The 24,207-nt window shown below is 38.6% G+C and overlaps 1 protein-coding gene across 2 annotated transcripts; it reads left to right on the top strand.

The window, feature by feature from the left end:
- Positions 1-3,025: 3,025 nt before the first annotated feature.
- On the top strand, positions 3,026-23,341 carry kctd1 (potassium channel tetramerization domain containing 1). Of its 2 annotated transcripts, none has more exons than XM_038303873.1 (5): positions 3,026-3,252; positions 18,107-18,285; positions 19,087-19,231; positions 19,900-20,205; positions 22,200-23,341. In XM_038303873.1, the coding sequence occupies exons 1-5, from the start codon at positions 3,244-3,246 to the stop codon at positions 22,359-22,361; spliced, it is 801 nt and encodes a 266-aa protein (XP_038159801.1). In that variant the 5' UTR covers positions 3,026-3,243; the 3' UTR covers positions 22,362-23,341. The 2 variants fall into 2 exon arrangements, with proteins under 2 accessions (XP_038159801.1, XP_038159800.1); XM_038303872.1 differs by lacking the exon at positions 3,026-3,252 and adding an exon at positions 16,844-17,496.
- The last annotated feature ends 866 nt before the right edge of the window (positions 23,342-24,207 follow it).

The following is a 24,207-nucleotide window of genomic DNA, read 5'->3' as shown; positions in this document are numbered from 1 at the left end:
TCCACAGACAAACCTTAGCGTTACTATAAACTCTAACATAAGGGCTTCTCAGCTCAGATTTGATTCACTGCTTCTTCTCTGAGACATTGCCAGAGGCAGTTTCTCAAAATTTCAGAAAGGCACAGTAAGTTTTCCAGGCTTCGTCTTTTTCCTCTCCAAGCGTATTTATAACCAGATGATGTCATTCAGGTCAGCCGATGTCTTTTTAAGTGAAACTTACATCTGCAACTAATCTGGATAATTTGACCACCAAAGAAAAGAGAAAAACATTCAGCCATCCGTCACTTGCATATTGTAGTTGTTATAAGTTAGCACTAATTGAAGTTAAACACTTTGCTTGTAACTTTGTAACAATTGCTAAAATCTGCATTGGGTAACTTCCTCACTCGTTAAAGAACATCTGATTTACATAAAGAATTTCATTAGGTTTGGGTTCCATTTGGATCTCAAATAGACAACTTCTGGGATTTTAAAGCCCCAGGTGGTTTCAATTAAACATGTTTAATCACGCTAATGGCATAAAAATGTTGCATTGTAGTGCATGATATCCCAGTAAGTCTCATATCCTTTGTTTATTTAGCAATCTGCTTATAAGAAGGGGGGAAAAAAGGTAGACAAGTCTAAAGCAAAGCACTTTGAAATCTGTAAAAGGATCTACTTAAACAATAAAATGTAAAATATATGTGTTAATATGCTTCGTATTCTTTTCCACTAGATATTTATCATGTGTTTCTGCCTCCTTTTGTGAAATATTTTTACAGGAAGAACAACAATGCCTCGTAAGAGTATCTATAAGAACGTATATGTGTTTCACTTAATAGATGAACAGAAAGCGATTTTATTTTAGCATTAAAGTAATTTTCTATTTTATTTTTTTTTCATACAGCCCATGCATTTTATATAGCTCTGCAGACTGAGTGATAGGTAGAACAATGCTTTACCGTGATAGCTATAACTTGTTTGGTGTGTATGAGCACCAGCTTTGCACAACAAGGAACTAAATATTGTTTAATACATTCTCATGTGGAAAATAGGTAAAATGATTGCAGCATTAGTGTAGTTTTGCCCATGACATTGAGTAGGCGAGTTTAAAGCTACAGTGTGTAATTTTCAGTGACATCTAGCGTCCAGACTGCAGACCGCAGCAACATGAACATCTCCCCCCCCACCGCTTCTCCCCCCCAACAGTACGGCGAGCGTTACGGGACAAAATGTCTTCCACGACGTCCGCATCACCTACATTCTCAAGTGATGAGGTTTGTTTACATAGATAATTTTACAGATAGTATATACTGCCATCTATTGTTCAGTACCGTCTCAGTTCATCTCTCTCAACTTGCCGTAGTTACTTTCGAGCGTAATGGGCGATCTCGCAATCGCTAGTTTGTTGGCTCTGCGCTGCCGTAGCGCAAAGATGTCTGCCTCCATGGCTGCGAGACCCGCTCCTATGTAATTATAAATAACGAATTCTAAGGCAACGCAAATATTAAGGTTAAGAGGCTGAGCTCGTAGATGATGATAAATAACATAGTTATGTATAATATATTACATTTCTGACTGTATATCCCTGTAATTATTACACACTGTAGCTTTAATACATAAAAATGCCTAGATCTACACCATTCAATTCAGTTCTATAATACTTTATTATTCCATTCCATAAAACTCCATTTCAGCTCTTATTCTGTTAAGGGAAACTAACCTGCTGAGTATAAAGCTCCATCCATCTTCTCAGAACCTCTGACCAGTTTTCTTATGCAAGTTTAGGAACATCTTTACAGCCAGAGTTATATTTTCCGTTAGTTTTCTCCAGCATGGCATGCTGCCAAACTTTAAATGGGCCTTATTCTGGCTTTCATTCAATAATGGCATTCTTCTTGTCACTATTGCATAAAGGTTTTATTTTTGCAGTTGTTTATAATAGATTTAATTGAAGGCTACTGACATAAAAGAGGCAATTCACTCCTTGGTCTTTTTTTTATTGATTTAGTTAAACACAAATGATCAGATTTATTTTACTTTCAGTCATGCACTACTTTGTGTTGGTCTCTTATACAAAATCCATTCAAATGTAATGAAGGATGTGTTTGCAATTTAGCAGAAAGTTTAAGGGAGGGAAACGTACATGCTATTGAGGGCTTTATATTGAGGAAACAAATTCTATCTGACCAGTAGGGGGCGTAAGAGGTATTCCAGCGCTGCCCACAATGCACAGCAATGGAACAACTAGAATGTGAGAACAGTTCATCCTATGACCAGATGTGCACAAAACATAGCACTCTCAGGTCAGAGAGAATAATTAGCCATGTTGACTTAAGATCAGTTTGAAACATGCAATTTCTTTTAATGTGTCCATCCCTGCAGTAAAAGCTTCAGAAGTGCCTCAATCTTCCTGAAATCATGCATGGTTGAACATTTGAAATGAGCTCGCACATCACCCTCGGGCACTGATTCAGTCTTGATTGAGGCAAGGCAAGCTGCAAGTACTTATTTATACAACTACGTCATCTGGAGGCTGTCCAGGAGGAGGAAAGCGGCTGAAAGGATTGCAAAGGAGAGGTTTATAGGGGACTAAAAATGTCATAAACCACATTCCATTAATTTAATGTGCTGTACTAATCAACAAGTTGCCTGCTGCTGCACTGTATCTATTTGGCACAGGGGGGAAAAAAGTAAAAGTAGATAGGTTTGATGTTGAAGGGAAGAAGTGGGGGTCGGAAAATCAAAGTAGGCTACTCCACTAGCAATCTATATAATTATCTTCATCTCCTGCTTTTCCTCTCTGGCAAAGAAACACTCCATCCATTTGTAGAAATCGCCCAGGGGAGCGTTACATCAAAACTAATCATAACGATTAAAATCAGCTTCTCTGCAGGGAGGAGGCAATAGGGAAGTTAGAGGCAGGGGGTGAAGCTGTTGTAAATACAGGGGAAAATATATATATTTTATGATTTATAAGAACATTTGAAGAAAATATAAATGCACTTTCACTGTCTTGTTTCTTTTCTATTTGTTGGCAGTTTGATTCTGCATATCGGTTTAGACTGGGGGGCAGAGACATGAGCTAATTGTATCCTGATCTTTGCCTTGAGGGGTTTCGGGAGCCCTGGAGCAAAGTATTCGCTGTATTTTGTTCTGTCTACCTTAGTCAAGCTATTGCATTTCTCGCTGGTGTAGGAGGAGAGGCAGATCTCAGGCCAAATCGGAGGAGAGAGGGGAAAAAAGGTTGACAAAAACCACTTCATGTTTCAGGTAAGGGAAGATTTATTTCTGTTTGCTGGTATTTCTGTGGCTGGGTGGACTGGGACATCGAGGCGCAGCAGCTTTTACGCATGTGCCAAGCTATCGAACCGCACTAGTGCTAAAGGAATATTTAACCACTTCCTGGCTTTTGTTCCGAGGTTGAAGGGCGACGGATTCATTAGAATAACGGCCATAAATGAAGCAGCAAAGATTTATCGGTGCTCTCTCGTTTTTCCAAAACGTCCCGTTTATGATCCAACGCGTGAATTCGCTCCTAGCGCGCCTCAGCTCCCGACAACATCCCCGCTCTTCCTCCTTGTCACTGCTACTTCTTTACAAGTTGCTCTCAACTTATTTAAGCGCAGTTTATTCCTCGTTTTAAAAAACGACATTTGAACTTATTTTTTCCCCCTCCCAGTCGTGAAACATTTCCATTTCCTGACTGCCCAGATCGCAAAATGAAAGACGCCATTGTGGAGTAATTTCGCCGCAGGCGTAATTCTTATTCAGTATGACAGGATACAAACGTCAATGCAGAATATGTAAATCATTCATGAACAGCGAGCAAAAGCAACATTAATAGATATGCAATTATGCGAAGAAGGGCAAATATAAGAGTTTTTTCTTTTTTATTTCTCTGGGTTGGCTTTTTGATCGCGCTCTGCGTAATCAGCTCCAGGGTTCTCATCAGCAAATGCTGTGACTAAATAATACAATATACACTTTGCAATTTCAAATACCACTTATGCTACTCATACTCATGTAAAATAAGTGAGCAAACTATATATCTATAGAGCTTTTAAAACATAGATTCTAAAACAGTACAGGAATAATAGGACGATTAAAATTTTATTACCTAAAATCTTAATTCACTTCTAGTGGGAAAAAAGAAAGAAAAAGTTTAGAGTGGTAATATTTATGAGGCTGAGATGGTGGCTTATCTGGACCAATCACCTGATGGCGCTGTTTCTAAACTGTTTCCCATAATCTCGCCTCTCATTCCTATGCTGTCATTTTATTTTATGTTTGGTTCTGGTTAAAAGTTTAAATACAGGCTTCACACAATTGGATTTTGGTAGATATTAAGTTCTTTTAATGAAAAATTTTGATAACTTTTTATAGAGATTGACTGATTATAGAACAACCAAATCTAGAGATTTTAAAAAACAATAATTTTGGTTCATTTATTAGGGAATTTCTCTGAATCCAAAAGATATAGGCCTGAGCGTAGGTGTGTTGTTACATTCACAGAATTCACAAAAGGTTTTATATCTAAGTTTGGTGGAGATCATGGCGGAGGTTTTACAGTAGCCTTTGGGAGCCTATTCTAGGAGGAAGGGCCCGTTCTAGAAGTTTAAAGTAGTAGTTCTGATGTTTGAAAGGGAATATTGTGAAAATAAATTACTTGTGTTTATCTAGCTTTGTGTGCAAGTCATGTATTTTCTGTCTATTGTTTTTTTCACTGTCACACCTGAATTTTCCCACTGTGGAATAATAAATGTATATATACTCTATGTCTTTAGTGGAGGGTCAAAAATTAGACAAAAGATGCCCCAATTTAAGCTAAAAGTACATGTTAACAGCAAACATATGTTAAACTATTCCTGGCAACATTTCTAATCTACCAACGGAATAAGAAGGTGCCAATTTGGATTATTTCAAATCGATGACACCCAGTTACAACGTCCAAAGGTACAATTGTGAGACTTTGAGTTGACAGACTCATCTTCTCAGATAGCTGTTTAAAATCTGAGGTGATAAATGTGCTATTCAACCCTGTTTTAAAATGTGTACATTTAGCTTTAACTCTGGGCTCAAACTAGGAAAACAAACTGATTTAAGGGAGCAACAGGTTCTTAAGTGGTCAAGTATTTAGCCAGAATTACACCAGAGGCCTCATTAATGACCCTGAGTCTTATGATAAAGTACCAAATTGCTTAGGGGAATTTCATGTGATTGGAATCCATAGATTTGAGCTTCCATGTATATTTAAACACCCTGTACATAATTAAAAAATCTATAAATACATTCCAATGTATTAGTTTCTTATCTTTAAAGATCAATGAGGTTTTAGATTTTATTCTCAGTCAACCTCGAAAAAAGAAAAGTACCTAATTTATGCTAAAGGAAAAACTAATGCAGACGTTCATGCCAATCCCTATATGTATGTAAACCTTTGACCTATACTTCATGTCTGCCATGCCTGTGCCCTGGGACAATTTGCTCTGTGCCGGTGACCATGCAGCACAGTCTGCAGTAGCCTGCAGCACTGAGTAGACTGCTTTACCTATGATGTCATGCTTTTGCACAGCTCTTCTAGATCCATAAATTTCCATAAATATTTTGAAATAAAAGAAATGATCAGAGCGGTCCTATTTAAATCATCATCAAATCAGAAACTTTGTGGGAGTTAAGTTTAATTATTTTCCATCTTACCATCTCATTTCTAAGTTGCTTTCTTAATAAGTACTTCAATTTTTAAAATGAATGTAAACATAAGTGGTCTGCCAAATTTCCGTGCAACTATTAAAAATATTTAAAAACTAGAAATTGCAACACAAACATTTATGAAACCTAAGAGCTTGATTTGATATGCCATCACAGAAGAAACCTCTTCTCTACATGTGTTGCTATCATTGCTCTGCTAGAACCCATCCAAAATGACCAGTAAACCAAGCTTCAAAATCTCCTCAGGCCATGTTGTTATGATGCTTTGCTACCTGTTATTTTTGCTCCCTTTACAACAGGCTCTGACTAAAAAGTGAGCCTAAAGTCTGTAAACTGTGAGTGTGTGTGGACATTTTAAGCAGATGGCTACAGGCAACAGAGCAGAGACAGCCCATCCAGATTATGTAAATACTGGTCTGCCGTGCCTCAACTGAATGTTAATGCTCTGTTCTGAAATGCTAATTACGTGTTGTGTGATATGTCAAAAACAGAGACAAACTGCATTGTTTGAGAAATGACTAAAAAGTTCATGTAGCTTCTGAAAGGCAGCATTATTACTGGATACCCTTTATCATTCTGCAGTTCAGATATTTCTTCCTAGAACTTTCAAATATCTTCAGAATATAAACATAGATCTTGAGCCATGAGAATGTAATTAAAACATGGATTTAGTCCATTATTTCAGTTCAAATAGGTAAACCCATACTGTTTATTGTGTAGATTCACAAGAAAGGTGTTATATTTTTTACATTAAATTGAGAAGAATTGTAGCTTTAAATTTCAGTGGGCTGTATTTAAACATATTTGAGAGTTGAATGGAAGGAAAAGTTGTGATGCACAGCATTTTCAAGGGCAAGGGGATACAAATGACACAGTGCAGCATGTGTGCTTTTAATCCATCCCAATCAAACATACTGTACTGTGCTGAGGTATTTTGCTACAACTTCGACATTGTAAGAAAACAATGCCAGAGGTCTTTAGGATCCATTGGACTGCAATACATTAGCAGCTGTTTTTGCTCTTTAGGAAAGAGGTTTTGCTGCATAATATACATTAAGGGTTTGTACTTTTTTTTGATGCAGGTATCTTTTAGAAGTTTCATAAACAAGACAGATCTAGATGTCAACAGGTAGAGATGGCACTACTTTGGCCACTGTCCTCTGCACATAGGTAATTGCTGATGGATGTGGCTACAATGTAGCTTGCCACCATCAGTGTGTGAGTGTGTGCGTGAATGGGTGAATGACAGAATGTAGTGTAAAGCGCTTTGGTCAAGTCTCCTGACTTGAAAAAGCGCTATATAAGTACAGGCCATTTATCATTTATGATATTTAATCTGTTGATGAATTCTAATAAGCGTCTGATCTCTTGACTGTCTTTAAGTTAGATGTGACCATTGTGTTGCAGACGTTTGTTCACGAAAAGTCCACTACATGTTGCTTTACATGATTTTCAACTGTTTTTGTGATATAGGAACTAATTTCTTCAACCCCCACCTGACACCCACCCAACCGCCAGTTCTTTTTCTCTCCTTCTTCTTTCTCCTCTGCAATTTTCCATAATGCCTCACAGATTTTACACTCAATCCACCTTTGCGATGACAAGGCTTTGAGGAAATCCAATTCCACTGAGCTGTTTTCAGAACTTACTCTCCACAGGCACACACTCACTTCCGCACACACACACTCCACCATCTCCACAAATTAGTCAGGGAACAAATTACCTGCATTCTGAGTGTGATCCCACGCACTTTGCCGGCTGCCTTACACAGGTCCCCTTTTGAAGAGCAGCCATGTGATTTCTCTCTCTTTCTGCCCTGCAGGCCCCCTTGCCTTCTGCGAGGGATTCTGGAGTTGAATTTTAAAACTATGTATGGCTGCTGCCTGCGCTTATCAGCGCGTGCACAAGTGGCATGCAAATCAAACGAGGATCACACACCGCATTGGAGGCCTACACTCAAAGGCAAGCTTAATTGCTAATTGGGTAGCTAGGTGTGAAACCCACACTGCCAATGAGAGGGAGGAATGTGGATGTTTTAAGGCCAGTGGTTGAACTAATTAATTTTAATCTGAATATTATTAAAAATTGTGTTTTTTCTGCATTTTCTGTAAGGAGGGGAAAAAAATCAGCCAGGAGAAGCCTGTGAAAGTTGTTTTAACTGCAGTTTTGCTTGTTGTGGTTTGGTTTTATGCATTATCATTGCTTGTGATACAATATTACTTTGTATTGAAGGATGTCTTTTCACACTGAGTGTTCATACTGTTCCAATTCATTTCAGAAAAAGTACTAGAAAAAAAAATTCAGCACCCTATTTTTCAAAACCAAGTCTTGGATATATACTATATTCCGAATATCTGGCCAAATTAAGCCACAACTTCACAGTAGTAGTAGAGTTACCACTCTAATTTATTCTTTGCACCTAGCCTGCTCCCGAACAGGCTAACAACCAGGCTTATTGGTTGCTGTATCTGCTTAGTCAGCATTGACAGAAACCAATGATTTCTTCTAAAGATCATTTGTGGGCTCTGGCAAACCTTCCCTCTATGTACTGTGGCTAGACCGTGGGCCAGAGTATATGACCAGCTGAATTTACACTGCTCAAAAAATATAAAGGGAACACTCAAATAACACATCCTAGATCTAAGTGAAATATTATCAATGAATACTTTGGTCTGTACAAAATTGAATGCGCTGACAAAACAAAATCACAGAAAAATCATCAATGGAAATCAATTTTTTTACTGATGGAGTTGTGGATTTAAAGGCCCCCAAAAAATTCAAGTGGAAAAACACACTGCATGCTGATACAACTTTAATCTAATGCCCTTAAAACAGGTCAGAATTAGGCTCAGTATTGTGTGTGGCCTCCACATGCCTGTGTGATCTTCCTACAATGCCTTGTCATGCTCCTGATGAGGTGGCAGATGGTATCCTGAAGGATCTCTTCCCAGATCTGAAGTAAAGTATCTGCCAACTTCTGGATATTCAGTGTTTTAACAGGTTGGTGGGATTCAGGTCTGGGGTACGAGTGGGCCAGTCTATAGCTTCAATACCTTCATCTTGCAGGAACTGTTAACACCCTCCAGCCACAAGAGGCCTTGCATTGTCCTGCATTAGGAGGAACCCAGGGACAACCATACCAGCATATGGTATCAAAAGGGGTCTAGGGATCTCATCTCTGTGCGTAATGGCAGTCATGCCAACTCTGGCGAGAACAAATTGATAAGAAAAAAAATGTAATAAAAATCTATAAATTGTATATTAACATATTGGCTTCCACTGTTTAGTTTTAGGTTAATAGTTGTTCATTTGAGAAAAATGACAAGCTCCTCCTTAAATTATGAAGTTTTCAGTCAAGAACAATGGTTATTTAATGTGTATTTTAGGTTGTTTAGACTTTTATTTGTTCAGCTCTTTTTGCTGAATCAATGAATCTGTGATCGACCTCATGGTCTCTTGAAGAAAGCTGTGGACCTGCATTTAGCTTCATTAGTTATGCCTGGTTTGAGGTAGTTGCAACTGTGGAGCCTGGCTTGGCTTTTCTGGAGTTGATGAAGCCAGGATGCATTCCTCACTCTAGGTCGAGTCTGGCTTTATCTCTTATCTTGGGATGTCTGAATTCAACTTTTGGGGAAACGGGGCCCAGGAGGATTTTCGGTCTGATTTATATTGCCTAATTTTGGGTTATTTAACCCTGTTCCTGAGGACCCAGTGTCCTGTTTGTTTGGGCTCTTCTCTGACTAAACACTCTCGACTTTAAGTAAATGGGGGGCTAACAGGTCTCCACAGCCCTGTTGAGCAGATGAACATACAAGGTCTTAAGGACCAGGGTTAAGCCCCCTATCTTAATGGTGCAGGGTTGTTTCTTAGAGGTGTTATGCAGTGTCTCTAGTATAACAAAATGCATACTTTTTGCACAAACTACGGCGGAAATGTTCATGTGGCTCACTGTCCAGGATGTCTTTCAAAGGGCAGCACTGCAATTTCTGAATCTTACACCCAAAGACAGTTTTCTCTTCATTCTTTACAGGTCAGGACACTGCGTATTTAGCACACCTCTGTGTTGTGCACACTCTATAGAAGCATTTGATGTTTCCAGGGTAGGGTTTATTGACTTTATCAGATCCAAGCGAAATGCCAAATATAGGTACTATTTAACATTCTTTAAATGATTCTGGATTAATTTATCATCTTTTGTTCAAATATAAAATACATGTACTGGCCAATTTTTTAACTGTATTGTTCCACACTGAATGGGAATTCTGTTAAGTACAACTCTTTTTGTTCCAAATCCTTACCCACCTACATATAATATTTAGAAATTCTCCCCCTGAAGGGTGCTCCCAGGCCAAGTGTTTGATGGCAGTTCACTGGCACTTGCAGTGACACAAACATGGTGAGCAAAGTAATCACAGAGGTGATCATTTCGCAGTGGAGCGGCCATATGAGGTGGAGGATTTCTTCCCACCGTCTTCATCAGAGACACAGGAAATGGAGGGAAGACAGGAAGGTTCTGTGAAAGATGCCAGCAGCCTTCAGTTGTACCAGTTTGACTTCCTCAGAGATTCTACATGGCTGCTCCTTCCACATATGTTTTTTTTTTTTATTAGAACATCAATAAAAACCCGAACCAAACGTTCTTGATAAACAGAAACTGATTACTTTTATGACTTACAGTATTACCCATGTACACAAAATTAATGCCATATCATTATAGAAAGACAAGACACACTACTTTCTGTACTATGTTGTGTACAATCTATTTTTTTCTTTACAAAATAAATGTGTTTTTTTCCCAATAGCTTTAAGGTATTTGATCTTGTTTAAATATACTTAATGTTATAAGCAGAAGAAAGTGATTTATTTAGATTTTGCATCATATAAAAATCCCTTTATTTTATTCATTGTTAGTCCTTAAGCAAACCACTGCTGTCCACCTCTGCCCAAGGTAGAGCTGCTGACCTCCATTTTTCCTTGGTGAGGTCATCAGAATCAGGAACCCCTTTGAAGGGAAGGTGCTAAACAGAGTTTCTACGGATTTCAGAAAAAAAGGATTGCAGAAAATGTGCAGGAAATTGTCAAAATAATATCTTGGACGTGGAATAATATAGACAGCACCATACTGTTACAGTTTACCAGCATAAAGAGATGATATATGGGGTAAGTACTCCTTTAAATGGGTCTGAGATTTATGAAGCATTAATTTGGGGGCAAAATGTTTAATAGGGCTACTTAATATAAGCATAAGAAAAACAATATTTAGACTGGACCAAAGTCATACTGCTTTTGGTGGTGGAAAGTATCCAGACCCCTTTTGAATTGCAGCCATTTCCGAAAAACAAAAACTTTTTTTTTTATTTCTAGTTGTTGTACATTCAGCACCCTATCCTTACAGAAAAAAAAGAGAAGCAAAACTTGAATACAATTATTCAGACCCTTGTCTCAGGGTTGAGTAGTACTGCCCTGAGTCTTAGTAAATGATGCAACAAGTTTTTCCCACCTGGATTTGGGGATCTTCTGCTATTCTTCCTTGCAGATCCTCTTCACTTCTGTCAGGTTGGATGGTGAGCATTGTGGAAAGCTGTTTTCAGGTGTTTCCAGAGATGCTTGATTGGGTTTCAGTCGGAGCTATGGCTGGGTCAATCAGGAATGGTCACTGAGTTGTTGTAAAGCCACTCTTTTGTTATTTAAGTGTACTTTGGGTCATTGTCTTGTTGGAAGGTGAACCTTCGGCCCAGTCTGAGGCCCTGGGCACTCTACAAGAGGTCATCTTCCAGGATATTTTTCTACTTGGCAGCATTCATCTTTCCTACAATTACAACCAGTTGTTCTTACCCAGCAGCTGATAAACACCTCCACCTTGTATGACTGTGTCATCATCATATTAGAAAACTCAATATGGACTCTCATATATCTTGCTCCGAGTAGATTCTTTTCTGCCATAAAGCCAAAACTGGTAGAGGTCTGCAATGATAGTTGACTTTGTGGATCTTCCTCCCATCACCCCAATGCAACAATAGAGCTCTGCCACAGTTTTTTTAACCTCTGCTTCATTCACCGTAGTAACATTCTCCCCAGAGCTAACCTGGTCGGGAGCAGGTTTTCTTCAGTAAACTCAGTGTCCTGTCTCCGCTCTCCTTACAGCCAATCACGTTGTTTTATTACCTGATTTAGTCAGATGTTTGTCATAGTTTTTTTGCATAAAAAATATTTATATATCATTTACTAGGTCCATTACACATGTTAGGTTTTAAAAACAAACATTGCATGTCCGTTTGACGAGGATCATATTAAAGAATGATCGACAGTTTTCACAGAGAAATAAATATTTATAGGGAGAGGATTCTACAACTCAGTTGACAGGGCATGAAATTGTTTTTGGTTTGTTTAATCTGAGCGAGTTGCGAATCATTTTATTTTTATTTTGTTATATATACAGTACATGAAGAACTACTGAAACTATTCTCAGATTACACAAAAATAGATTCAATTTCAAAAGGAAAGGAATTACTTTCGGGTTAAGTTATTATTCACCCGATAACAACCTAATGAGCCTACTCTCACAATCTGAAGCCATTCTATGGGACTGATAGCTGCTTATAACGGGCATCTATTGGGATAATAACATCCGAACCGTGGCTGCGAAGACTAAGGGTTGCATGAGATGATCCAAAGGTTCTATATATTAGAACATTTTTTTTATTCTTCATCCTCACCTGCTTCCTGAAGATTTCACCTAAATAGATACATTGATCTACTAACATTCAAGAAATAATCTTGTAATATTTTCACGGTAACAACAACTTTGGCAAGCCGTTTTGATATGTACTAGTTTTACTGAATATGTATCCCTGATATCTGAAAAAATAAAATAAAATCTTGCTTTCCATAAATGACCATTTCAAACAAAATGACATTCTCCACATCTGGAATAAACATTCTGGATGTCTATAAATTAATTTCAGATCTCCATATTCCTAATATTACTGGTCAGCATATGTATTATGTTTTTCAGATATCATAAAGTCAAGCTGATAAATGTCAGAATGGCCACTTAAAATGTGTAAACATTTCTAGATATATAAAACTTAATTCTTTCTAGTAGAATTTTACTTTTTTTACTTTCTAAAATTAAGTTTCTGCCACAAAAATGTAATTTAGAAAATATATTATTACTGTTCTGTCTAGGAGTGTGATTTTAATCAGTAAGAATCTTATCTTAGTTATCTACAAATGGAACAACAGAGAGGAGGGCTTTTAATAAATGTAAAAACATCCTGCCATAGTCCACTTCATATAAACGTACGCATTAATTCAAGCAACAATCTTCCCCTTTGCCACCTTCCTCTCCTTTGTAGCTGTAGTGCTGTTTCTCTGTCTTTTAAACATATTCTCTTTTTTTTTTTCATTTCTGCATTAAAATCTCTAGTTCCAGTGGGGTGAAGTCGACACTTCCTGTTGCCTGTCGTCATAGTGACTCGTCGAATCGGTGCTCCACTGATAATGGATTTTGATAATAGCGCACCTGCTTAACTCTGAGAGGACCTAGTTAAAATTGATTGAACTAATGGAAAGCTGCTGTTGTAAAACCGAACACTCAGACTTCCTGACTTTAGACTAGATCAATTTGAATCTGAATTTGTTAAACCTGCTTTGTGAAACAGACCCCAGAAGAATGGGACATCCATCCATCCATCCATCCATCCATCCATCCATCCATCCATCCATCCATCCATCCATCCATCTTCCATCACACTTATCCCAAGCGGGGTCGCAAGGGATGCTGGTTCCTATCTCCAGCTGTCGTGCAAGATGCGTGGTACACCCTGGACAGGTTGCCAGTGTCCATTGAGTTAAATGAGTGTCGGCAAAGTGTCTGAATATTTATGACCATGTGATATTTCAGCTTTCCTTTTTGAATACATTTGCAAAATGTTCGGTTTCTGACTTTTCTTTTTCTGTCAAGATGGGGTGCTGAGTGTACATTAGTGAGAAATAAAGAAAATATATATTTATCAGCAAATGACTGCAATGAAACAGAGGGACAATTTTAAAGAGGTCTGAATACTTTCTGTAGGCATTATAACCAACAGAATTTTTATTTTTTTGTCTGAAGACAGAGGATGCTCTTTTTGTTCACAAAAGTTCAAAACTCCTCACATCTCACATAATTCAAAAAGGTTTCAAAAGTGTCAAAAAGGTTTAAAGAATTGAATTTTGTGATTTAAGAAGCAACTATTGTCAAAATTTAGTAATAAGTAATAAAAAAATCTATTTAGTTTAGCACCATGATTTGTTAAGATTTTGTAACTGAGCACTGTTAGCCAGCCTACAGAGAAAAACAAGAAAACAAGTATACAAATAACCACTAATGAACCAAACAGTTGATTTCTTCTTCTTTATTTTTTTATTGCTTGGACACAAATAATAATGCTACACAGACTCCAGGCATGTGGGTGGTAATATTGCATATCACTTTTTCGTCAGCTGTAAAAAACATGCAGATCATTCACTGAGAGATAGAAAGGTCTGCTAAAATGGGATGTATGACAAGACTACATTGTCTGGCTTGTTGGTAAAAAGTTTGCTAAAAACTGACTTATAGGCATATGGTTTTGTGCAAATTGTGAAAAAAATGCTTTTCTTTTTCGGACCCCAGATTATTAGCTAAATGCAAAACCTGTTATTGCAAGCATGGACACCAAAGTTAACATTTGTTACAACAGGGCAAGGGCAAACGATTGACCAAGTGAAAGAATTTACAGCTAGAATGTGTGATTTGATACAGTAGCAGCCATTCAAAAGGGCCCTTCTCAGTCAAAAGCCAGCCGAATGACAGGCCACTTCCTTGCAGCTCGCAGCAAAATCCTCTCCAACTTCCAGTCACTGGCCTTCTCCTGGGCATGCATAATTTTTTTACTCTAACTCCACCCTTTCACTGAATTACAGGGTCTGACCAGGAGAAGGCGCTTCTCTTTAGATCATAATGTCCACAAATCATGACAGAATATTTTAATACAAAGATTGGCATTTAAAAAGGACTTAAATGGGGACTAGTCAAGGACCAGACAAGGGCACATCAAGGGAAGTGGGGAAATTTTGAATGGCTACTACTATACGTATGGCTATTCACTGATTACAAAGTTTACTTAATCTAAATATTACCTTCACCAAGGAAGTTGTGTTTTCGTTGGCATTGGTTTGTCTGTTTTCAAACTAACAAAGTTATGGGTGGATTTTGCAGAAATTTCAGAGACTATGCTTATTGTGACTGACAAGTGTTTAAATTGTCGTCATGACCACAATCTTGAGCCGGGAATTTTTTTGATTCTGTGAATACAGGTATTAAGTTAAGATGGAAGTCAAAATATGTTGGAGGAAATGAGCAACTTGCGCTGCGAGATCTTTTCTCGTGTTAAAAAGTTGTCAGTCTAGATTATTGATGTTTCATCAGATTAATTTTCTGTCACATGTGTATAGATAGATCAACTTTGCATTCAGTCTGATTGACCTTAAGCTATTTTGCATAAATGATAAAACAGCTGGTAAACTAATACCTCTAAAGACATGATGCCCTCACTATAGCTGAATATACAATATTGACTTAAGGGGGGGGGGGGGCTAAACTTTTCATATGTTTATCCATTAATTTACTTCAACTGGACTTTCATAAATTAGGGTAAGAGTAAGTTCATCACACAAAATTATAATAGTATATCCATGTTTGTGACAAACTTTGAAATAGGCTTAGGATGCATGAAAACTAATCCAAGGCAGTAAACATTTAAGGACAGATCCACAAGATGATATATTTCGAAATTTTCGACTTAGATTCAGTTAGGCCTTAAATGCTCAAACTTCTGCAATGCATTAACTGATAAGTGAGTGAATTATGCATGTGATCCAACTATGATTTAAAAAAATTAATATACTCTGCCTTGTGCAAAAAATGGGAAACTAAAAACATGCAACTCTGTTATTTATAATGAGGTTTTGCCTACGTTATTAACAAACCTGTCCAGGGATTATATAGAAAAGTATAAAAAAATTTCAATATTCCACTTTCAATTAAGATTTTGCCTGAAGGTACCTGCCTCATCAGGATTAGATTTATTTTCCAAATGATTACAATTTGAAATCGAAATATTTGAACACTATTAGTAATTTTGGGTTAAATTTATATATATAGGCCTATGAATAGTGCAACCCCCCCTGGTGGCGCCACTGCGCCCAGGACCAGATTTACGCAGAAACCCCTACTCAAAAAATATAAAAATATTCAGGGGCGGAGCTAGATGGAGGACCAGGGGTGGCCATGGCCACCCTTAGCCAATCATTGGCCACCCCTACCATGGTGGCAGCTGTAATATTCTCAAGTGTAATATTGATTTATTACTTACTATTGTTTCATGTATTCATAATTTCTTGAAAACAAAAACACTGTGCTTAATTATGCACATCAATATAATAACAATAAATATGATAAGTACCGAATTGATGCTCTTTTCAGAACTGGATTTTGCGTTGTATGGGGTAAAGAGAAAATGATGTGTCTCTGCAAGGCTTCTGGGAAATCATAGATAAATAACTTTTTTAATAAAAACATATTAAATAATCAATTTATGTAGATATTAGTACTTGTAAATATAAATTTTATGCAGAATGATTACTGATAAAAGTAGGTAAGTAATGAAAATGGAAACCCAGAACTCAAACCTGAAAGTATTTTATCCACTATACCTTTTATCTAGAAAGCACGGATGTTTAAATATATGCATCTATTTGTTAGCAAAGGCTGTAGGAAAGTATATTTTGTCTTATCTTTGGCTTGACCCTGAGGTTCTGGCAACTATCCACTTTCGGCCACCTCTCAGTGTTCAGTGGTTATTGCCTGGCCACCCTTATAAAGATTTCTGAAAATTTTCTCAAGTTTTTTGTTAAAGTTTTTTTTTCTCAACATAAATATTAATCCTTTATAGGAATCAAATATAAAACACAGCAATAATAAATTGGATTAAAAAAATTAGTAAGGTTACTATGTGGGGGTGTTGGTCATTACAGATGGCACCACTATTGGCTTTGTCTTCCTTTAAGCTTTTTATATCTAGGGACTGTTATCTTGACTGAGGCTGCACTAAACAGCTGCTGAACAATGGAGTAGAAGCATGAGGGGAGGAGGGCACACACACCGCTCCAAATGGGGCAAAGGCCAGCTGTGGCAGGTCCAGATGTGAGCGCGCACCGGACTTCCCTGAACCGCATCATAGCTGCTCCGGCAGGCAGGCAGCGTCTGTTCTTTGCTGAAAATGCGACGCGCGTACCTGCCACCGAAACAGCGACAGCCCAAAAAGAGCCGCAGGCGCTACAATGCTAATGTTGTCGGGGGCTTTGACTTCTCCCAGCCACTGCAAAGAAGCCGCTCCGTGTGACAGGCACGGCGCCGCCGCTCTCCCTCCCGGTCTGTCGCTTTTTTTACGCCCTTTTCCGCATATTTAAGGAGGCGAGTTTAAAGAAAAGAAAAAAAAAGAAAAGCCGATCTCCAGAACGTCTAGATTAGTAGTGCAAGTAATGGACGAAACGGATATCATGGACCTAACGCATCAGAAGGCGAAGAAGCGACCGCGTCCAATCAGTTCCGTGGATGAAGCGGTGCACGCGTCGCTGAAGCGGCTGCCGATGCGAGCGGCGGAGTGCAGGGAGCCCTCCCTGATGTTCGCTGTCAGAGGAGAGCCCGTCCCTGCAGCGTCTCTCAAGCAGAATGACCACTCGGTGACTTCCTCTCCAACCACAGTGATGCCTGCACAGGTAAAACAAAACAGAGAAAAACAGAACTTTGGCGTTTCAATTCTCTTAAAAGCTCTTCACGGTTATTTTAAAACTGCGCACGTAGGTATTGAACTTTTTTTTTTCTTTTAAACCTATTATTTTCAGCCTCATTAATCATTTCTCGATTTTTTTCCCCCCTCTTTTCTAATTTTCATTTCCACTTAATTAACTTTTTTTTTAATAACACAAAAAAAACTGCTCTGAGAAATTTAGGAGAAATTGTCTGCTTAATGGTGTTTGTAGGTTAACGTGAGACAGTTTTTGCCCCCCAAAATCCTATTATGGCATTCAGATCAAGAGTCATTATTGCTCGCTTGCATGAGAGAGAGACTGATGCTTCAAATTAATTTGGTTTTGGAGATTATGGCCCACAGGAAGAGATGCTTGTAAGATAGTGGCAACATTCAGGTCAAGGTCAGGCTCCTGTATCCTGCAGTTAGAAAAACTCTATTTTTTACTCCTAGGCTCCAGAGAGTTGCGAACTAATGTATTTACACAGCTGGCTTGTAAATTGCAGCTGATGTTTTATTTTATTCCTATGAAGTGAATTCACCCTGTTATCTTTTTTCTGTGTTTATGGGGTCTTCAGGATAATCGCTCCAGCATGTCCAGACCCATCATCACCCGGTCACCAGTGTCTCCATTGAGTAACCAGGGCATCCCCACTCCTGCACAACTCACTAAGTCCAATGCCCCTGTGCACATTGATGTTGGTGGCCACATGTACACCAGCAGTCTGGCCACCCTAACTAAATTTCCTGAATCGAGGTGAGTTGCTTTCCTCCTCCAAATCTAAAAGGAATGAAAAGTTTTTTTGCGTAAAGTAAGCGAGAGATGTTCTGCCTCCACATTTTTGGCCTTTCTGAGGCATAAAACATTTAACAGAGAGCGTTGTGTTTAAGCCAAAATGTGCTTGGCAGTGCCGTAATTGTCTCGGAGTTTAATGTCAGCTCCTTTAATGTTTAATGTCATTATGTGACACTCAAATGTCACAACTCCTCAAATCATGTATGTATCTCACAGAGGCACTCGGAAGAGGTTGTGTTGTATAAAATATGTGGTGTCATTTGGTTTTTAATCACGAAAGGTACAAAACGCAGCACATCCTCTCAATTCTCACACGCGTTGTTTGGAAATGTGTTAGAGAGGTAAACAATTTATAGGCACTGTGAGAGCAGGCCACTGATCACAGACAAAAGTAACTTGGTTATTCTGACAGCTGTCACAGCAGCAGCAAAGAGCCAAAGGCCATGGAGCCATCTGGAGGCCGGGAGGCTGTGCTGTCGCCCTAAGACAAGGCCCGAGGGTGACGGGCACCCTGCCTCAGGGAACAAAGCACCAGCTTGCCCTGACCTCTCCAGACCTCCTATGCTTTTAATTTACCCTTTTTGTTGTTGTTTTTTTCACTTAAAAAGAACAATTATACATTTTGCAAATATGTGTTTTCAACAAGTCTATGGATATTTGCTTTTAAAGGTAAAATACATATTTTTTCTAATCTGGACATATTGTCCTTCAACTACCTTCCTGCTTTCCTTTCCCCCCACAACCCCACCTTTCTCTGTGCAGAATTGGTCGTCTCTTTGATGGCACAGAGCCCATAGTCCTGGACAGCCTGAAGCAGCACTACTTCATTGATAGGGATGGACACATGTTCCGCTACATTCTCAACTTCCTCAGGACGTCCAAGCTTCTCATTCCAGACGACTTCAAAGTGAGTGCATGTTCGTTCTAAGAAAACTGTAAAGTCCCATCAGCCTGTCAGCACACCTGCACAATGCACACTTAGGTCAGGGCAGTTCTGATGTTGGAAACCCGTCCAAGGATCTAGCCAAACAAATATATTTGATAGAGTTCATCCCCAAGTCAAGGGAGATAATTAATTCCCATTTGCTATTACTTGCCTGTTTTTTTCAGGAAAAAAAGAGCTTTTATTCACAAGAATTAGTGCACTGACTCTATTATTGCCGATTTTTGCAGCTCTTTATATGTCCACCTCCCAAATGTCCATGGACGCTGACTTGCTCGCTGTATATGACACATTAACATTCCTTCTCTTTACTCATTTGTGTGATTTACCCAGTAATTACTAGACTTGCCCTGGGAGAAAACAAATAAGCACAAAATCTGATAGACTGTCCAAAGCGCCACTCAATCAGTGGAAGGTATGCCAGTTAAAATAAGCAAAGGCTCAAGTTCAGGCAGAGGTCATTTTCACATTTGGTATTTATAAGTGAAACACTTGAAGAGGGGTGAAAAAGAAAAAAGTTCTTCACTTTTGCACTGCATCTTTTGCATCTTCTCACTGGTTCTTTTGTTATTTTTGCTGGTAATGTTCTAAAATATATAATTTCTGAACCCCTTCCTACTTTTTTTGACCAGGACTACAGCCTGCTGTATGAGGAGGCCCGATACTTCCAGCTGCAGCCCATGCTTGCTGAGTTGGAGCGCTGGCGCCAGGACCAGGAGCTGGGTCGGATCTCACGACCCTGTGAATGCCTAGTTGTGCGCGTTGCACCCGACCTGGGCGAGAGGATCACCCTCAGTGGCGACAAGGCCCTGATCGAAGATGTTTTCCCAGAAATTGGTGATGTCATGTGCAACTCTGTCAATGCTGGATGGAACCATGACTCCACCCATGTCATACGCTTCCCATTGAATGGCTACTGTCACCTCAACTCTGTCCAGGTACCAGACACTTTTCTTACTGCTAAGTTTTTAATCTCTTTAACTAGAAGTGATTCTATCTTTTTAAGTTAACCCGAGCACCTATACTTGTGTATAACTATACTTGTATATAGATACGTTTGCATGTTAGATCTATGTCCAGTGAACTAAGGTGATGATCTGTTCATTCTGCATCTTTTCATCTACTGTTAAGATATCTTGCAGACACTTAGCTTTTTTAATCTCACCAAATCATAAGTAAAGCCTTGCAGAGAAATGGGCTCTTTGATGAGTTCATCAAAGGATCAATTTATCGAGTGATCGCTGAACATCTACCACAATCTGTACTTCCCTCCTATCTGACTAGAATATTAATCTTGACATAGCCTCCAAAGTTGTTAGATAGAGTTTTTTTCTTTAATCCTAGTTCAACTCTTTCTCGACTTTGAAGCAAGCAGTAGTAGTTCCTGCCTGATTATTAATACAGACCTGAATGAATGTAAATCTGTTTTTAACAGTTAATAAAGTATGTATATCTGCCTCAGTGCCCCACTGTTACTCCAGAGTCTCAGGAAAAACACGAGTTGGACTGAATTATATCCACAGCTACTGTTTTGCTTTCCTGGTCTCTCCACAGTCGGCATGCTTCCAGCACTGACAGCCTGGATGCACACTTGTAGATTTTGGAGGGCTATGAAATTTTGATCACTAAGTCCAACAAAGACTCTTACAGATACGCTAACAGGGAAAACATGCACAGACTTTTAAGCCCAATTTTATCTAAGCTGGCTCAGAAATTATTGTAAATGGAAATAACTACTAGAAATAATCAGAAGAAGTGGACTTTTGATTTATGTTATACATATGTTTAAGGGATAGGGCTAAACCATTTTTATATAGTTTGTGATATGCCTAAAAGTAATCATCATTGTGACTCCCATTATTTGTTCTACCTTTTAAGATACTTTATTAGTAAATGGTTTTAATATGTTTATAGGCCTCAGGACCCCACAACATACTATAAATATACATGTTATAAAAATCATATAATCTCAAACTCTTCTGCTTAAAGCAGCACAGATTTGGCAATTACTATCTTTTTTATTCTTTTATTGATATACCACTGATTCATTGATTGTAATTGCCTGAAACACTCATCAAAAATTGATGGAAGAGAGACATTTTAAAAAAGATTTTACATTTATTTGGACTGCGTCTCCATCTGAGGAAGTGAAATCTCCACCTCCTTTCCAAAAACACACAAACAAAAACCCGACTCTGAAGTGTGTGAGTAGTGGAGAGCAAGCAAGAGAGTGAGCACGCTCCCTGGCAGGTTGTCCCCAGGCAGGGCCCATAATCCTGTTTGGTTATTAAAGCACGCCGGCGGTGAATGCTGTATCTGCAGCTAATGGAGGCAGGGAGGCGGAGGGGAGTAGGGGGAGGCTGGGAGAAGGAAGGGGAGCAGAGAGAGCTGCCAGCAGTAGGGGGACCTTTGTAGTTTTGGCGGAGGCTTTGGCCTGGGGCAGGACTGGGGAGGGGGAGGTTTAGCTCGGCAGCCCACACTGAGCCAAGTGGCAGAGAGAAAGCCTCACTGCTCCCTGGGGCCTCTTCGATGGAATGTGATCCTACTGCCCCCCCGGACACGTCTGTAGATGTCTGCAAGGCTGCAAGATCAGAAACGCTACACACACAACCAGAGACAAACACACGAAAAACAATGAAAGGAAGACAGGAGGCAATATGAGAAGCTCTTTGTTTGGTGAAGTCTTGTGAAACTCTCATACTGATTCCGATCATGAGATGATTGTTGCCACAACTAAGATCCAACGCTGATTAGCAGTATAGTTGCTGCTAAAGTAGAAACATAAGTGTTTTGGCCATTTTCTTGTCCTTTAGTTGTTCCAGAGGGGATAGACTGTTAGAAAATACAGTCATGTTTTAGCATCTTAAAATGACTCATGCCTGTGAGTTTTACTCTTACCTAAAACGTTTCCATTTTTTTACTTCATCTACAGGTTCTGGAGCGTCTCCAACAGCGCGGCTTTGAGATTGCTGGTTCCTGCGGTGGGGGCGTGGACTCATCCCAATTCAGCGAGTATGTCCTTAGGAGGGAGTTGAGGAGGACGAGTCAGCGAGGACCCAATTCAAACAGGATAAAGCAAGAGCAGCTGGACTAGAATCCTCCAGGGCAGCAGGGGGTGCTAGACTTTTCTGATGCAGCCAAGCAATGGGTGCCGCAGAGCTTTCTGGACTCTGTTTTTCTTCATTTCCTTGTTAATGTTTCTGTTTTCTTACACTTGAGAACCACATAGAGAATAAAAATGAAGTGCAACAGGAGATTTTTGCCATACGAAGATACAAGGCATTTGATAACTTTGAGATTGCAAAGACATTTGTGATTGTCTTGTTCCCCATACACCAGTTCAAAAAGTATTTATATATATATTTGCTGGATCCCCAAACAAAGTTTGTTTTAAAACTTGGAACCTACATTAGGTTAAAAAAAATTGATTTCTAACTTACTCATATAAATTAAAAGACTTTTATTGCTGAAGTAGTGTGTTGCATAGCTTGTCGTCAGTGACTGTTTTTGTTGTCTCACTAGCTTTTTGGACACGTACATTTTTAACCTTCTCCAAAAAATAACCTTTAGTTGTTAAATTGGCAAAATCTCTGACATTTTATCAGCCTCTAGGTTAATAAAACATCATTTTCACAAGTGGCATGCACAGGATAACCATTGAAGGTGGTTCATTAAGAATAGCCATCAAAAGCAGTGAAAATAGATATTTTTGTAAAATATTGTCTCACCATTTGCCTCACAGGGTAATTTTAACATTCATACAACATTCAAAATCTTAAAGACTTGTTTTATTGGAATCTTAATTATTCTCAGACTTATGACCTGTACATTTTCATTGTATGTATTAGTGTTTTTTACATTGAATCTTTTTAAAGCAAGCTTCTTGGCTCAGACATGACTGAACAGATTAAAAGCTTATTGTACTATCCAAACTGAGATGACTTGTATTTGTAGCACATATTGATATGAAGTTGGATATAAAGTATTTCTAATATTACTGAAACACTTGCGCTAATTAGATTTAAGAGGAATGTAGCGAAGAAAATGTGAAATAAATCTTAGCTAAAGTTGTAAGGTTGTCTGTTTGCGGTTTTTTCTTTGGACACACATTAGTTCAAATCCTTTATTTGTTGGCCCTTCTTGAATGACAGAAGTAATTTAAAGTAATTACCTCAATTAGAGAGGTAAAGCAATCCATATGGTTGTTACCTCGGAGGATTTATGCTGGCGAAATCACTGAATGCAGGGCATTTTTTATTTTGTTATACTGAATAGAGTCGACTTCTCCACGCAAGCACTGTCAGTTGTGTTTCTACATATTCCTACAGGGCCAAAATTCAAAGTGAAGTCCCAGACATTGTCGCCTTGGCAAAATCTCCCCTTTTCTTTGACTGTACAAAGTTTATGCTATACATCTACCTTTTAGGCCTTTTTGACCCAGATTTCCTTTGGACATATCTGCTATAAGCCAGACGTACAAATGTGGCTAGGGACCATTGTTTTTTTGGAAAATTGTTTGATAAAATAATTCAAATAATTATCAACTGAAAGCTATTACACTATTGTTTTTTCTTGTTCGTTTACAGAAAAACATGTCTATTTACCTGCATTCTTGACAACATAATATTGATTTAATTGTGTTCCCACAAAATCTTATCTTGTTTACAACTGCAGGAAAAAATACAACTATAAAAAGTTGTGAAAGGATTCCTCCTTAGCAAGCCTGGCTCCTTACAGCCTCTTCCTGTGTCATTAATAATTTTGTGGGGAAAATCGCTTCAAGTAAAGAAATTGCCAAAAAAACAGTTAGGATTGTTGCTAGGTTATACTTTACAGTGTACAAAATATTCAATGCAATCTGTAAATCTAAGCTTATTTGCAACAAATGGGTAATTTTCTGCTAAGTTTACCACAGATCAGATTTAATTTGGTTTATATTG

Source organism: Cyprinodon tularosa, unplaced genomic scaffold (assembly GCF_016077235.1).
Source record: "Cyprinodon tularosa strain WSP-4 unplaced genomic scaffold, ASM1607723v1 ctg52, whole genome shotgun sequence".
Lineage (NCBI taxonomy): Eukaryota > Metazoa > Chordata > Actinopteri > Cyprinodontiformes > Cyprinodontidae > Cyprinodon > Cyprinodon tularosa.
This window is presented reverse-complemented; position numbering and strand designations above follow the sequence as displayed.

Bases quoted from the DNA above. Each gene is read 5' to 3' on its own strand.
- kctd1 (XM_038303872.1), top strand. From the start codon at position 17,260: ATGGACGAAACGGATATCATGGACCTAACGCATCAGAAGGCGAAGAAG. The intron at 17,497-18,106 runs GTAAAACAAAAC...TGGGGTCTTCAG, and splicing joins CCACAGTGATGCCTGCACAG to GATAATCGCTCCAGCATGTC. The intron at 18,286-19,086 runs GTGAGTTGCTTT...TTCTCTGTGCAG, and splicing joins ACTAAATTTCCTGAATCGAG to AATTGGTCGTCTCTTTGATG.